The sequence below is a fragment of the Paramacrobiotus metropolitanus genome, unplaced genomic scaffold, assembly GCF_019649055.1.
Source record: "Paramacrobiotus metropolitanus isolate TYO unplaced genomic scaffold, Prichtersi_v1.0 Parri_scaffold0000073, whole genome shotgun sequence".
In the NCBI taxonomy this organism is placed as follows: domain Eukaryota; kingdom Metazoa; phylum Tardigrada; class Eutardigrada; order Parachela; family Macrobiotidae; genus Paramacrobiotus; species Paramacrobiotus metropolitanus.
In genome coordinates, this window is record NW_026570293.1 from 264,886 (window position 1) to 280,622 (window position 15,737).

Here is a 15,737-nt window from a genome sequence, read left to right on the forward strand (position 1 = left end):
TCGTGCGGATCGGGTTGTCAGGGGATATGGCTTCCTGTACCACACGGTCCGCATTCGGTTGAGGGATGGGAGCCTATTGGGCTCGGAGGGTTAGAGTTATGGAACTGGAGTTCCACCGGGTCCTTCTGCCGGCTGGGTGCGAGCAGGAGTATCCAGCAGATCATGCTGGGAACTTCTGTCCGACCTCCTTACGTGCGAAGGGTCCGATACTGGGGCTGTCACCAGGGCCTTGCTGATATAGGACGTTTTCGCTGCCCATATCCACGAGGTCCCGGCTGGTAAGGTTCGAGGGTAAGAGCCTATTGGGCTCTACAGTCCGAGTTACGGAACTGATCCGCCGGGAGTCCTCTGTCGGAGGGACCTGAACAGGGACAACTGTGTTGTGCGCAGTTGTGCTTGTCCAGTCGCTATTCGTACGATTCGTCCCGGTGTGACGTCCCTTGGTTCACACTTTTATCCGGGGGTCAGCCTCCAGGATCCTTCTGCCGGAGGGGCTGACGAGAGATGAACTGTGTTGTCACAGTTCGCCGCTAGCCAGCCGCTATTCGTGCGATTCATCCCGGTGAACTGAGGTCTTTCTTCGGGTTCGACCCTTCCAATCAGAGGGTCGGAGGGTCGGACATCGGGGTATCCCTATTGGGGTCTACTCCCTAAGTCAATGGTGGGTCGGGATTCTACCACGCCCTATGATGTTCCCTTTTAGCTCCGGGGATAGCAGGTCGGCGGAGTCGCTGATCCAGCTGGAGCCAGCTAACCGTCGGGGGTCGGCTAACCCTTTAGTTCGGTTGCATCCCCTCGCTTTTTGGCTCGGTTCGCCTCCTGTCATTGTCGCCGGAGACCGGAACATTCCGTCCGGTTCATCCAGGGGAAACCTGGGGAGACGTCCGGTACGGTTCAGGTTGAACTCGTACTTATCGGGTCTATCCGAGGGATCCATCCGAGGCTCGATTCCAGAGTCTTCTGCCGGAGTGGATTATCCGTGCAGAGCAGAAGGTCATCCTGATCTGCGCGGAGAAACCGCCTTTCGTGCGAAGGTCCGGACTAACGTGGTTTAGGAGGCTTCTCTTCCAGAACTACGGTAGTCCGAGGGTTGCCGGTTCGGTCTTCCTCTATTGACGACGAGGTCGGAGTTTCTGCCTCAGTCGTCCGCAGGGGATTAGGCTCCGCTAACTTCTGGCGGCCTATTGGGCTCCTTCCCTCGGAACCTATTGGGTTCACAAGGTAGTTGTCGGGCCTTTCGTGAGGTGAAATCCGGTCAGGTCCACTTCTTTGGACTCTGTCTTTCGATCCGAGGTATTTCCGTTCCCGCGATGTGGGTGATATCGCTCCCCGCGTCGGAGGGACGGAACTTAGAATATTCATTCACAGGTGGAGGCCTATTGGGCCTCATACCCCGGAGCCTTTAGGGTCCGGTGAGGTGTCGAGCAATCTGCTCGGATCGAAGACAGTTCGCATTCTGCTTCCGCTGCCGTTGTTCAGCAATGGATTGGAGCTATGTAAGATATAGGAACCGAAGTTCCTATATGATGCCGAAGTCTGGATCCTTCTGCAGATGGAGGCCTATTGGGCCTCATACCCCGGAGCCTTTAGGGTCCGGTGAGGTATCGAGCAGTCTGCTCGGATCGAAAGACAGGTTGGTCAATCGTGGTTAGATGCGGTCTGCAGGTTGCCTTCCTCACTGAGATCACCACGGACAGCCGTACTTGTGGCTGACTCTGTAACTTCTTAATGGTAGCAGATGTGGTTAGGACTGCGGTCTGCAGGAGGATAAGGTCGTGGTTAAGGCTATAATCTGCGGGGTGATGAAGATTGGCTCGGTGAAAGATATCCCCCGGGCCGTTTGGACGCAATACCAGGTCAGGTCTACCGCCGTATCCCTTATTGAGGGTCCGGTTTAGGTAGCTAATCGTGGTTAATGCGATCTGCGCTGGTGTTGGACGGTGTCCCTTGTTGAGGGTCCGGCTTGGTAGCAGATGTGGTTTAACGAGCTGTAAAGTGGTTGGCCAACGATCTGTGGCTCCACAGACTGAATTCCGTCAATGGGATACGTCTCTATTGGAGACGTCGTCATGTCCATTTGACCGGTTTTACGGTTAGCCTAACCCTATTGGGGTCCAGCTACCGGTCTCTTTTATTCCAAGTCCACGTTGACCGGGGCTCCACCACCGAAGTGGGAACCTTCCGAGTCATCGTCCTTATCCCGTTCCCGTCGTTCTGGGTGGTTCGAGGATCTAGCCTCCTGGGTACAGGTTGACTGCGATTCCGAGGCTTCCTGTCCGGGCTTTTCAGCTTTGGTTCGGCGGGCTTCGCGTCTTCGGCGGTTCCTGCCCGAGGATGATGAACCTGGCCACATGTTATACCGGTAGGATGACTTGCCCTCGGGCATCGGTGGTGATGTGAACCCGGGTGGCAAGTGGCGATGGGTCCGGCACCATTCCGAGAGGGTCGAGGCTTCGTCGACGTCCTTTTCCTCGTCCGGATGGTACTGATATTCCTTATACCATCGCTCTGCCGTCATCAAGAAGTCACGTAGCCATAATCCCACCACTGTGTCTCGCATCGGCGCGCTCAGCTGGGCCACCGCCGTCCGAAGTCGGGGCGGAATGTTGTTATTCCGGTACGCGCAGTACAGGGTGTAATGGCTGTGATGGTGGCCAAGTCGGGCCGCGAAGATCAGTCGCAAGGCTGTCTGGAAGGCCAACGGAGCGTCTCCCCGGGCTTCTGGTTCGATGTTGCCAAGGTATTCGGGCAAGCCCTGGGCCGCTCTGGCTGCAGTGATCACCATGGCTGCTTGTGCCTCGGTGAGTACGAACTGCGCCACCCATTCCGTGTGGTCCGTGATCTCCCGTTCCGAAGAAAACAACGGGAGCTGGCTCAGTTGAGACCAATCCAAGTGGTCAAGTGGCAATCCCAAAGTCGCTGGGTCGGTTGTGCTAGGCAAACCGTTCGTCCGGTAGTATGGGAATCCGATGCCATAGGACAGCCGATCGTGCATCTCAAAGTCCTCGGACCATTGCCGATGTTCGAACATCTGTTGGTATCCGGAATGGTCGAGGAAAATCCGAAGGTCATTGACCAGGTGCCAGATTTGGTTTCGTCGATCCTCCCGGTACTGCATAGTGCCCATGATATAGTTCGTCCGTTCCGTCGGGTGTGGAATTTCCACTGCAATACCCTGTCGGCGCGCGTGGTCGTACCGAGGGTCATGCTGGCCAGGCACTACTGGTTCCGGATCTGGTAATGGACGCTGTTGCACTGGCAGCTGGTCCAGCTGCTCCAAAGGTGGGGGTGGTCGCAGGGCTGGGTGTCGAGCCGTCTGGTGTCGGGCCACAGGCTGCGTGAAGTTACGCCGGGACTTGCTGTTGGAGTCCACGACGAGCCCGGTATCCTCCGAACCGGATCGCTTGCCGGGGGAGGGTCGGGTCCGATCCTTCGAAGGCTGTTCATCTGGCCTATGTTGAGCCTCCAGCTTGTGTCGTAGGTCCCTTCCCAGCCTATGACGCAGGTCACCGGGTGCCAAGTCCGACACACTCTGGGTTCTGCGGTTAGACGGAGTGGACCCTATTGGGGTCACTGCTGCCGTCGCTGGTGGTTCTGCCGATCGAACCACTGGTTGGGCCGGGGGCTGCAAGGGTGTGCTGTCCATTTGCTGGGGTGAGCCACCTTCTTGTGGGGCTACCAGCTGCTGTTCTACCTGGCTCCGCTGAATTGCCGGCAGAGCCTCCGTTTGTTGGGGGTCGAGGATTTGGGCCATATATTGTCGGCCGTCAGGTCCGGTGAGTGTTACCGTCAACCCAGTAAGTGGGGCGGGGCCGGCCTGGAACGCGTCTTGAAGGCTGGACGTTTTTAGGGTCCGATCCGGATTCAGCACGTCCATGTCAAGAGGTGCTGAGGGCTCATCCGGGAACCTTTTGGGTTCCGCCATGAGCCTAGCCTGTAAGTCGCCGGCTACGCCTAAGATGGGATTCTTGTTCTCCTTCGGGCGTGTCCGTTTTTCGTGCTCACGCTGGGCCTTAGCGATCCGTCGGTCGGCTGCCTCTATTTCTCGGCGATCATCCTCGCGCTCCTGCTCTCGTCGTTGTTCACGGGCATGGACCAATCGGGCGTTGTCCGGGACTGCTGGGGTGTTATCCCAGCCGGGCTCGTGGGTACGTCTGCGGTAGCGCTGCATGTCCCACATGTAGAGCAATTGTCGACCGTCCAACTCATCGAGGATGCGGCTATTATGGATGGCGTGCATATAAGCACTCAAGTTCCCGGTGACGACCTGGACGTACAGGGCATTGGCCTGGTCCCGTCGTGTGACTCTGTGATCCCCGGCTTGTCTGTCCAAGTGTCGTAACAGGCATTCCGCACAGGGTTGGCGTGTCCGAGGAGAGTTGTTATTGGCCTTGCACGCCTGGCAATCCGGGTCGTAGGCTTCCGTTCGGGGCTGGGAAGGCTGTGGTCAAAACACTTAACTTAATATTGTTAAGTTATTTTTGTTTTTAAACCTTTTGGGTCATTACGTAAACCTATTGGGTTAAACGTTCTACGGTTAGATGTAAGCTTAAACGGTCGGGTACGGTCAGGTCTTGTCCGATCCTTTCCTTTCTCGCCTATTGGGCAAGAGAGACATCCCCGTTACGGAGGTTATAGGGTCTCGCCTATTGGGCAAGGAACCTCCGATGATGTATTTCCGTTTAGCTTTTCTTCTTCGGCAGGTCAGCCGGGTTAGTTGACTTAGCCCGTGCCAACCGCTTCTGGGCTTCCGTTTCGGCCGAGGTGGGAGCCTTCGGTGGGCTCGCCGAGCTTGCCCGCGTCTTCGGCAGGTGCTGTCCGAAGTCTTCAGGTAGGTAGAAGACGGAGAAACGCTGCCCGTGGGTCTTGTAAACCTCACTCGATCCGAGGACTTTCTGTCGGCAGGCTTGTTCCAGGACGTACTCCAGCTCATCGGCCAGGTAGTACAGGTTGGTTTCCTTTCTTCGGACCGGTCGGTACCGTGCATCTTCCAATTGAGGGTAAGCGGACATCAGTATGAACTCGAACCGACCTATTAGGTGGTTCAAAATCTCCCGGCGAGTTAATCCTTCCGGGTGTCGATCCGTCCGCAGGCAGGCAATTACTGCATCCCGCCATCCGAGGTATGTCTTCGGTGCAGGGTCTTGTTCTTCCCTCGGAAAGACGTAATATGCCCGTTCCGTTTTAGTATACACCCGGAGGATGGCACCGGTCTCGTATGCCATCCGACAGTAGGTCTTAACCCTGTCCAAGCTAAGGTCAAACCAGCTTCCGTCCTTGTCGACGCGCCAATGTTTCAGCAGCTGGTAAGCCAACTCCGGGGTTGCATAGGTTGGGCCCGACCATGACAGCGACTTGAGTGCAGCGTGAACATGCACCCATCCAGGGTCGGTGTCGGAGATCCGAGGCTTCGGTCTGGATGCTCGCATAGTTGCCGGCTGTTTTGGCCGGGGAAGCCGAATGATGGGCTTCGATGGGATCTCCCGAGGCAAGACTTGCGCTGTGTCTTCATGCCACTTCATAAGTAGCTGGTCGGCCGGAGGGCTCGGGGTCCGTTGGTCGAAAAAGCCCGAGGCTTGTTGTCCGGAGGGGACCGTCGATCCCGCATCTTCCATCGGATCGTCCGGGTCATCTGCCGGAGGTTGTTCCCGATTGTCAGGCTCATCCTCCGGTTCTGGATGTTCGGGTGCCGCTGTTGGCGGCTGCCCTTTGCCATCTTCGTTGTCGTCGTCGTCGCCATCCGAATCGTCGGATTTGTCAGAGTCTTGGTCTGACTTGGCGTCCTTGTCATCATCATCCTCCGAAGAGGGTTCTTCTTCCTCCTCGAGGGACTGAGCATTCCGCGAAGTCCTACCCTTGTTCTTGCGCTTCTTAGTCAAGGACTGGCCCCTTGTTGAGGTTCCAGCCTGCGAAGACGACAAGTCCATGGGTGACGGGGGTTGGGATCCCGGAGGGGCTGAATGTGTGTCCTTGACAAATTTACCCCTTCTGTCTCGAGCCGAATGCTTAATGGGTTTACTGCCGGAGTCTTGGTCGGCTGAGGCGGACCTTTGCAAGCCACCCGGGGCTCTTGGTCGTTCTGGAGGGAATCTGCTACCTGAGGAGGCTGCCGTTGATCTGGCCAGCTCCAACCATACTTTGGCTTGGGGTGCAGGGTCTTCCTCTGGTCTGATCTGGACCTCAGCTCCTTCCGGGCTATATTTCTTTGTGTGGAGGTACGACATCCGAAGCTTCTGTTCCCTCCGGTTCTTTTCGGGGATGAAGTTCGGTACGGTATACCGAAGGTGGACTCTGCGCTGCGCGTTAGTGGTCTGCAGCTCCCTTCGTAGCACCATCTTCTCGAGGGTAGGGTTTGCTTCCCTCATGATATCCTCGATCTCGGCCTCACCTTTCGGTTTATCGCCGTAGGTGTACATCTTGTTGAGGAACCGTGCAATCTGGAGGCGAGTGGTACCTCTTGGGTTCCGGTAATAGCCAATGGCTCTAACTATCCGCTGTTCTGGTGTTTCCATCTGGCTTAACTTAGCCGGTGGTTTCGGGAGTACCAGTTCGCCCATTCGGTCCCAGGATCGATGGAGTATAAAGGCCATACATTCATCCTGGATCCAGCTGACTATCTTCCGCATGAATTGTGCGGTAAGGAAATGGCCTCGCTCTACCCGGTATTCTTCGGTGAGCTTCTCCACTAGGGCCTGGTAGACGTCTCTGCGTTCCGCGTCAGCTGTGGTGATGATCCGCCGGACATCTTCCTTAAAGATCGCCTTGGAGAAGGTCGGTTCCGGTTCCCCAGGCTGTCTGTCCGGTAGTCTGTTGCGGATGTTATCCGGGGCTGGGAGATCGGACTCGTCGGTGTCAGCATGGTAGTCCCACATCTCTTCATGGGGACCCTCGGCCAGATGTTTGGCCGAGCTTGGTTCCAGCTGGTCCGATTCGTTAAGCCTCCGCTTGACTGGGGTATCCTCCGTTTCAATCTCCGGGGATGCCGAGCGTTCTAAGTCCCTGTCCCTTTGCTGGATGTTGTCAACCATCCGCTGGAGATATGGTGGGAGCGAGGAGTCTCCTTGTGACTCCTTTTTCTCCTTCTTGACCTTAGGTGCCTCTTTTGGAGGCTTCTCCTCGGCCCAGTTGCGGATCTCGTTGATCCAACTCTCGATGCTTTGGCCGGGTTTCAACTCGGGCCTAGGCCCCCGATTCTTGTCGGGTTCCTGTCGGCTCGATGTTGACTCTGGTTCACTATCCGAGGATGGTTGCTCGGGTCGGACCTTTCTTCGGCCCTTGTTACGGCGAACTTCTACGTCCGAGACGTCGGTATCTCCGCCGCCGCGAGGTTTCTTGGGCAGTCGGTTAGGAGACTCCTTCTTTGAGGTCGACTTCTTAGCCTCACGCTTCTTCCGTACAGTAGTGGAGTTGGCTGAGTGGATAACCGAGCCGCTGAATGTCGGCATTTCCTCGTCCTCGATCTCCACTGATGGCCGCCGTTTAGGGTCAACCATCCGTTTTGACGGGACCACGGACGCCTTTTGGGGTACCGTGGCCTTCGAGGCTTCTTGTCCGCTGATTGGGGAAGGTGCGATGGGGTGCGGCGCCGGGATTTCTCCGGAGGCTCGCTTCTTGCGATAGTCATCGCCCATCTGCTGCACAATCTCTTTCATCCGTTGGGTCAGGTTATGGTACTCACGGATGGTTTCGTTGGAGTCATTGTCGGGCAGGTTATCGCGGCGACTCTTGAGAGCGTTATAGTAGTTACGCTCCGCGCTCGCGGCCCTATTGATGCAGTCATCCCTTTCGGTCATGGTCAGATCCTTTATGGAGTCCATGGCCGGGTCGTTGTGATACTGACGGTGGGTCTGGTTACTAACCGCGGGCCCTAATTGGGGCTGCACAGCCGGTTGTACCTGACTTTCAACCGTCACTTCGGCGGCTATGTCCGGCACCGAGGTTGACATCGATGCTGTGCTGCCCGGCTCTTTTACCGCTATCTCCAGTTTTGCCGGAGACGAAGTGTCCATCCGTTCTTGGGAGGCTTGCCGAGGTGTCCGCTTCGGGGAAAACCTCGGTGGTGGAGGCTGGAGAGGGGTCATACTAGGCATCCGGTTCGGCTGAGACAGAGCCCTAGTTGGGGACACCTGTTTCACCGGGGACCTACTTCGTCCACTAGTTGACCGAGGCTCGGTCGAGAGCCTTGATGTTGACCGAAGGTCGTTTAACAGGGCTTGTTGCCACTGTCGTTCCTCTTCACTATCCTCCGCGCCATAAACGTTAGGGTCATCATCGTTACCTCCCGAGTTGTCGGGGTCGATTTCAGGGATAAGGTCGGTTTTAAGCTGGCCTTCCTCCAGGGGTGGTTCACGGATGTATACGGCCGGGTTAATCCTCGGGTTCCGTAACAGCTGGACATAGTCCAAAACCACCCTCGGTAACCTCTGTGTCCGAAGTACCTGCATGCTGCTCCGGAGGGTCATGAGTCTTCGTATAATGGCGTCGCGGTCGGTCGCAAAGTCCAAGATTGTCTGGGTCATGCGGTTCCGATCTCTTGACGACATCTTATGTTCGAGCTGTCCACCGGTAAGTTCACCTTCTTGGATGACCCGGTAGAATTCGGCCTGTTTAATCTGGTCTACCAACTGGTTGTGGTAAGCCACAGCTTCCCGTTCCGTTGCGGTTAAGTCCGGTTGGATGGCCTGTAGTACTAACTGAGGCTGGGGGGCCGTCTTGTGGTTCTCACCCGGCGTCGGTCGTACCTTCTGACGGGGCTTCGATGGGTCTGAAGCTGTTTCCCGCATCACAATCTCTCGGACCTGTTCGAGGGTCCGGACTTGTCTCGGTGGTGATGAGAACAGCTTCCGTTTCGGGCCTTTATCCTCATCCCTGTCCTTAGACCGAGGCTTCCTCGCGAACTTGGGCGAGTCTGGGCCTCCGGGCTGATGAATAGCCCTACCGTCCGGGGTTCTCTCCGGGTCATTGGACTGTTCGGTCGGACGTCGGATGACGAGCACCTGTTCCGTTCGTTCTGGCCGAGCCGAACCGCCTATTGGGGGTACCGGCAATGTTGTTGGCCTCGGTGCCTTACTTGTGCTCGGTGGGTCCGGGGTTAAGTCCCGCGTCCGAGCGTAAGCTTCCCGTTCCGCTGTGGAGGGCTCAAGGGTCTCTTCTTCACCTTCTAAGGGTGGAACATCCATAGGTTCACCGGGCGGCGTAGCTGGTCGTGCGGGTGGCTTAGCCTGTTGGGCTTTACGCTCCGCGGCTTCACGTCGCTTGTTACGGTAGTAACCCTCGGTGATCCGCTTAATGTCTTGCAGCGCCTGTATCAGGGTCTCCTCGGTGTCCGAAGATCTCGCTGCCGATAGGGTGAGTATGGTGGCAATGGTCTTCCGGCTCGTGTCCAGGGTATTGGTGTCAACGTCGAGCCTTGCCGCCCTAGGGTCCCAGGCGTTCATGGCATGCAGTTGGGCATGCATCTCATGGCTGGCATCCTCGGCTCGCTGAAGTGCTCGCCGAATCGTTTCCTCCATTCCGGGTACTGCCAGTGGCCAATTTCCTGACGGTGGAGTAGCCGTCGAGGGTGGCTTGATGGTCGGTCTCCGAGTTGACTGGTCAGATGTACCCTGCTCTGGGGGTTCGATCTGCCTAATCCGAGACTGATCCTTGGAGGCTCGGTCTGCCTCTCGCCGTTCTTTGGCCTGCTTTTCTTCCTCGTAATCCCGGATGAAACCCGAGAGCCAAAGCACGCATGATTGCAGCTGAGCCTGGCTGTACTGATGCTTCGGAGTTTCCGGGTGTAGAAGTATCCGAGTTGCCCTGGTGTGGTTCTCAACTCCGGTGATGTCACCATCCAGTTTGAAGAATTCTGCGCTATGACGGTCGCAGAAGCCTCGGCGAGTCCGCATCTCAGTCAAGATATTATTAGCCCGAGTCATGGCTTCAACTATGTAGGGTTGAGCGTCGGGCGGCAGAACTCCCGGGTCCGGTATGTTTTCCATCGCCCGTACCATTGAGCGGGGCGACAGGCGCTGGGTCGGTGCAACCTGTTGGGTCGCTACCGGCCGTTCTGGTTGCTGCGGTGGATTCGCAGAGGTTTGGGTCGGCGGGTTGACCGGAGGCTGAGTTGCCTGGTTTGCCGAGGCTTGGGTCGGCGGAGTGGCCGGAGGCTGAGGTGGAACCGTTTTGCGGCTCTCTTCCTCATGCTTCCTTTTTGCAAGTGCCACTTCTAGGTCGGCTTTTAAGCTCTCCACATCCATCATGGCCATTACGTACTGGTCTCGGATCCGCTCCTTCAGCTTCTTCTGAGCCGGGGTCCGATCCTCCAACTGGTTAACCTGAGCGGCTAAGTCCCGGATATAGCCTTCGTTAAGGGCTATATCATCACGGAGGGTTTGAATCTCCTGTTCCGTCGGGGCTGGTTGGAGTTGAGGTGGCTCAGTTGGGTTGACCCTCGAAGGTCCGGGGGTCCGAGGTTGAGGAGGCCCCGATGGTTGAGCCTGTTGAGGTCCGGGGGTCCGAGGTTGAGCCTCCTTGTGGCTTCTTTCCTCAAGCTTCCTCCGGAGCTTCTCAGCATGTCCCCGAGCCATGTCACGCTGTTCGGTGATGGTCCGTCGGGTGGCTTCGTCGTCAGGTTGTAGCGTGGCGATCCGTTGGGTCAGAAGGTCCGCTGTTAGCTCCGTTTCGGCTAAGTCCCTCCGCAATTCTTCGGTAGTTATGGTAATACCGAAGTCCATTTCCGGTGGGTCATCGAGCATCTCGATGTCCGGTGAGGGTATCGGTGACGGAGGTTCTGACGTTGGTGATGCGCTTCGGTGTGAGCCTGGGCCGGGGGTCACTGTTGGTTCCCCATCACGGCTACGGCTCCGACTCGGACTATATTCCGAGTATTCATCCGAGTCCAAGTCACCTTCTTCGGCAATACGCCTCTGTAGGTATCTAAGAGAGGCTTCCAAGTCCCGTATCTCGTCTGGTGTAGTTGGGATCCCTGCTTCGGTTAGCGTGGCAACGTGACGTAAGTTTTGCGTGATGTTGTTAAGGTAGTTGTACACCCTGGACTGCTCCATAGTCTCCTCTGGGCCTTCTTTGGATAGGCTGCTTGCTTGTCGTTGAAGGTTCTTGCGCAGCTTATGGCCCTGTTCCAGGATCTCTCTGATCTGTTGCCATCTCCGAAGTCTTGCCTCGGCCTCATCGGGCCGGTTTGCTGGGTCATCGGAGAGGACTATGCCGTAATTGTCGGCACGTCGCTCAATGGAAGAGAGAAGTCTCGGGAGCTCGCGGGTTTCCCAGGGTCCTGTTGGGAGCCCTTCCCAGACGAGGCCTGTGATGTCGGCTGTTTCCCGGTTAACTTCGGTAATAAGGTCGGAGACTCGTCGGGCAGCCTCTTGTCCGTTGAGGCTATAGGCCTGTTCACGGCGTCGTATCAACATCGTTATGATGTTGTCGCTGAGCCTCCTTACTCGGTTGACTCTTTCCCAGAGTGCCATTCTGTCTCTGGCTCGGTCATACGCTTGGCGGGTTGCGGGGCTTGGTTGTTGCCCTTCCGGTCCGGCTCCCTCGGTTAGGTTGAAAGCCGCTACCTGTTGTTCCACGTAGGCCGCCGCACCCTCCAAGGTCCATCTGTCACGGACACTTGCTGGAATTCTGTCGTGGCTGAGACGCTCAATTTCACCGAGCTTCAATTGGATCTCGATGTTGAGCTTATCGGTTTCTGCCCACTGTTCCGAGTTAAGAGGGTATCGGTCTCGGCGCCGGCGTAGTTCCGTTAGGAGTACGAGTCCTTGTTGCCGAGTTCTGCGGATAGCCACAAACGCGTCTGACTTGGCTACGTCGCGTGGGGTCGGTGATGCCGGGTTTTGGTTGTCATCAATGACCCTACGCAGGTTCCGGAACGCTTGCCGGGACTGCTGAATCTGCTGCGGGGTGAAGTTAGTAACTTCAGTTGACCGTCGGAGCATGTAGGAATCATGGATAATACGGTTGATGGTCAATTCCTGATCCAAGTACCGAGGGTCGGTCGGTGAGGTTTCCTGATGCTCGCGGTTAAGTCGTACCGCTAAGTCGTCCGACTCCCTCAAGGTCGCGTAAATCTGCAGCCGGCTTGGGCTCGCTTCTCTGTCTTCCGGGGTCCTTGTTGTACCAGCCGAAGCCCCCATACTTGTGGTTGCGACGGCTGATCCCCATTCCGTCCCTCGGCTCGTCAATCCAGGCACATTATCCACCGTTCTCGGGGGTGCCAGAGGGTGTTCGTCTCGAGCCTCTTCTATCTGGGCCTTCAGAAGCCAATAGTGGGTGTGGATCAATTGCAGTTGTTGTCCTGTTAGAGGGGTTCGCGACAGCAGTTTCCGGAGTATTTCTACTCCAAGGTTCAAGGAGCTGACCACGTGCGTTCGGATGCCGGATTTTCCAGTCCTTCGGCTTGTATCTGGCCTCTCATCCCTTTCACGAGAGCTTCGGTCTGTCCGAGCAATGCGTGTACTTCGGCCATTGAAGGGTGAGGAGGAGAGGTTGGTCGCTCCGGCCGAAGCCCCCGTAGTTGCGGTTGCTAAGGCTGGCCCTCTTTCTGAGGCTGGAGTCTCGGAGGTTGACTTCCGGGCTCTAAGTATGGCTCGGGTATCCTGGATATATTGTTCCAGTTCCTTCATTTCCGAGTTTAATCGGGTCAATTCCTGCGCAAAGTTAGGGTCGCTCAACTTGAGAGCTTCTATCTTGCGCTGGACGAGGGTCCATTCACTCTCAGCTTCCATAAGACCCAGTGTGAGTTCTTCCGAGGGTCGGATCTGCCTTCGCGATCCAGCTGAAGATGCAGCCGAAATCGGTTCAACCGTAATTGCGGTTGCCGGAGATCTGGCTGTGGAAGGTCCGGGTATCGAGGGCTCAGCTGTCAGTTGAGCCGAGGCTGCCTCCGCTGATGATGTCAGAGGCTTGGGTCGTTTCAGCATGTGGACTGAAAAAGCCTTCGTTCCATCCTCGTAGTATCGAGTGAATGGGGATGGTGTCCGTTGGCGTTCCGGCCGAGCCGTCGCTGATACCACCGGAGGCATATTTGTGCCATCCTGTCGTGGCGCCGCCGGTAAAGTCGGCTGCTGCGAGGCTCCCATGGGTCCAGTAACTATGGGGTATCCCATCAGAGGGTTGACCGCGCCGCCTTGTGGCTGGTTCATACCCATCTGGTTGCACCATTGGGTGAACATGGCGAACATTTGGTTCGGCATGGGGTTCATCCCGGCTTGAGTCATCAGCGGCCCTATTGGGGCCGGCTGGATGCTCGTTACCGTAATCGGGATGTATGGTAGCGTCGGTGGCATGACTGGTCCGGGGATGAATGGTCCCGGTAGAAGTGGCGGGCGGATCTGACCTATTGGGTCGATCGGTACTGCCGGTACGTTCTGACCGGTGGCCGCGCTCACATTCACCAAAAGTCCAGTTTCGTCGAGCATAGTGCCCGGTGGCAAGGTCTGGAGGGGGATCGTCCGGGGTTGAGTGACCATCCGTGACCCGACCGTTAAACCTGCCAAAGAATCAGCCGCTACGTTCGCATGCGGGTTTGTTACCTGTGGGATTGGGGTTTGAGTGGCCGAACGCGTCTCAGCTCGGGAGCCCGATCGGTCGTGCGGGTACGGCTGAGATCGTCGGTTGTCGCGTCGGCTGCTGTTCGATCCGCTCGATGGAGGGTCTCGTCGTCGGTCAGACATCGTTATGAGGGGCTGTTGGGATAAAGGAGATACGGCTCGTTAGCATTCTGATAAGGCCAAATAAGTTCAACTGAAGATTCCATGCACAACTGAAGAGGTCCCATTCCGACACCAAAGGTCCATTCTTAACTATGTCCTAGCTAAGCCCTAACTTATTCTAGGTTAACTATGGCCCCATGTTTGTGGTGTGGTGGGTTTTGATGTTTTGGGCTTCTTTGTGGGTTTGGTCGATTTGACCGGTTCTGCCCGTCCTTCAGCGATCCTGTCGAGGATATCCTTGTGTGCTTCATCTTCGGCCACTTGAGCTTCTTCAAGTACCTCCTGAGCCGTTAACTTAGGCTTCTTGACCGTCCCGTACTTCCGCTTTGGAGCCGGGGGTTCAACCGTCTTATCGGTTGGGGTTGCCGGGACCGGTGTGTCAGGTCGCTTCTTCGCCGTTTTCTTCGCTTTTACCGGCTTCTCCTTCGATGCCTTAGGCTCCTTAGGCTTGGTTAAGGTAGCCTCGGGTGCTGCGGCTAAGTCCACTGACTTCTTCGGGTTAGCCTCGGATGATCCGGCTAAGTCCTTAGGCTTCTCCGGGACAGCCTCGGGTTCATCCTCTATCACAGCCTGCTTCTGCAATTCCTGCAGGGCTGGTGTCTCGAAGTCCGACGGAGGCTTCTTCCTCGGTCGGCCACGTTTTCCCTTGGGTTTGGGAGGTTCCTCCGGACTTAGTTTGTCGGACGAACCCTTATTGGGGTCCTGAACCGACGTTAATTCCAGTTTCTGAGGCTCCTTTGCCGGTTCCTTCGGCTTATCTTCGGCTGAGTTAGCCTTTCGGGCCCGGGTATTGCGAGCGGGCTGACCCTCATGGGGGTACGGCACCGTTGCAAGGTTATTACCCGGGGTTACCTCGGATTTCTTCTGGCCGTAAGATCGGGTGATCCGCCGACGCTTGTTGCTTGGATGATGCTTACATCTATCCACGGCGACAACATCTTCCTTTCCGGTTTCGACGTTGCGGAGCCAAAGGTTGTTGGGTCCTTTATAGTTGAGTACCGTCCATACTCCATCGTACCGTTCCTTCCTGGTAGGATCCTTATTGGGATACTCTACCAGGACGAGGTCCCTCTTCTGGAAGTCCGGTACGGATTTCTTCTTGTTGTAAAGTTCGGCTGCTTTCTGGAAGGCTTCATCGATGTTCGTCTTCGCGATGTCGTGAGCCCTTCGGAGCCGTTCCTTCATCCTTCTGATGTATTGTTCCTTGTCTGTGTAGTGTTCCGGTGCGTTGGTTCCGGTGATGACGTCCTGAGGTATGGTCATCTCACGTCCGTACAGCATGTAGTAGGGTGAGAACCCGGTGGTCGCATGTTTGGCTCGGTTGATTCCGCATACTACGTACTGTAGGTTCCGGTGCCATCGGTGACCATCCTTGGCGTCGCATTCCTTCCGAATTCCGTCCCAGATCGTCTGCATGGAACGTTCGACTTGGCCTTGACCCTCTGGGTGGTAGGCTGTTCCGAAGGTATGCTCGATCCCGAAGATCCTGGCCACTTTGGCGAAGGTCTTAGCCGTGAAGTGGGATCCTTGGTCGGTGTGAAGGTGGGTTGGCATGCCGTATTTTAGGACGACATCCTCCACGAAGAACTTTTCGAACTCCTTTGCCGAGTTAGTCTTGGTCGCTCGGGCTATGGTGAACTTGGTGAACTGGTCGGTAACGACCGCGATGTATTGGTATCCTTTCGACTCAGTCCGAGGTAAAGGTCCTTTAAAGTCCGCGTAGATTCGGAACCATGGTTCACCGACCTCCATCTTCTGGAGTTTACCGGGTGGTTTGGTCCGAGGCTTGTTCACCAAGGTACACCGGGGGCAGTTATCCACATAGTCGTGAATGTCGGATAGCATCCGGTCCCAGTAGTACCGAAGCTTCGCTGCCTCCAATGTCTTCACGCGGCCGAAGTGGTTGCCGGTTTTTCCGTCGTGAAGTGCTCGGATGATGCCTTTTCGCATGAAGAGCGGGACCACGAACCGTCGTTCCAACTTGGTGTTGTGGGTGGTCAGCCGGTACAATAGACCTCCGCTCAT

General features: G+C 56.5%; 1 protein-coding gene across 1 annotated transcript; it reads right to left on the bottom strand.

The window, feature by feature from the left end:
* Window positions 1-13,835: 13,835 nt before the first annotated feature.
* On the bottom strand, window positions 13,836-15,737 carry LOC129595022 (uncharacterized). The gene has a single exon (XM_055491925.1). The coding sequence runs from the start codon at window positions 15,735-15,737 to the stop codon at window positions 13,836-13,838; it is 1,902 nt and encodes a 633-aa protein (XP_055347900.1).

Excerpts from the sequence above, each read along its gene's own strand:
- LOC129595022 (XM_055491925.1), bottom strand. The coding sequence starts at position 15,737 with ATGAGCGGAGGTCTATTGTACCGGCTGACCACCCACAACACCAAGTTG.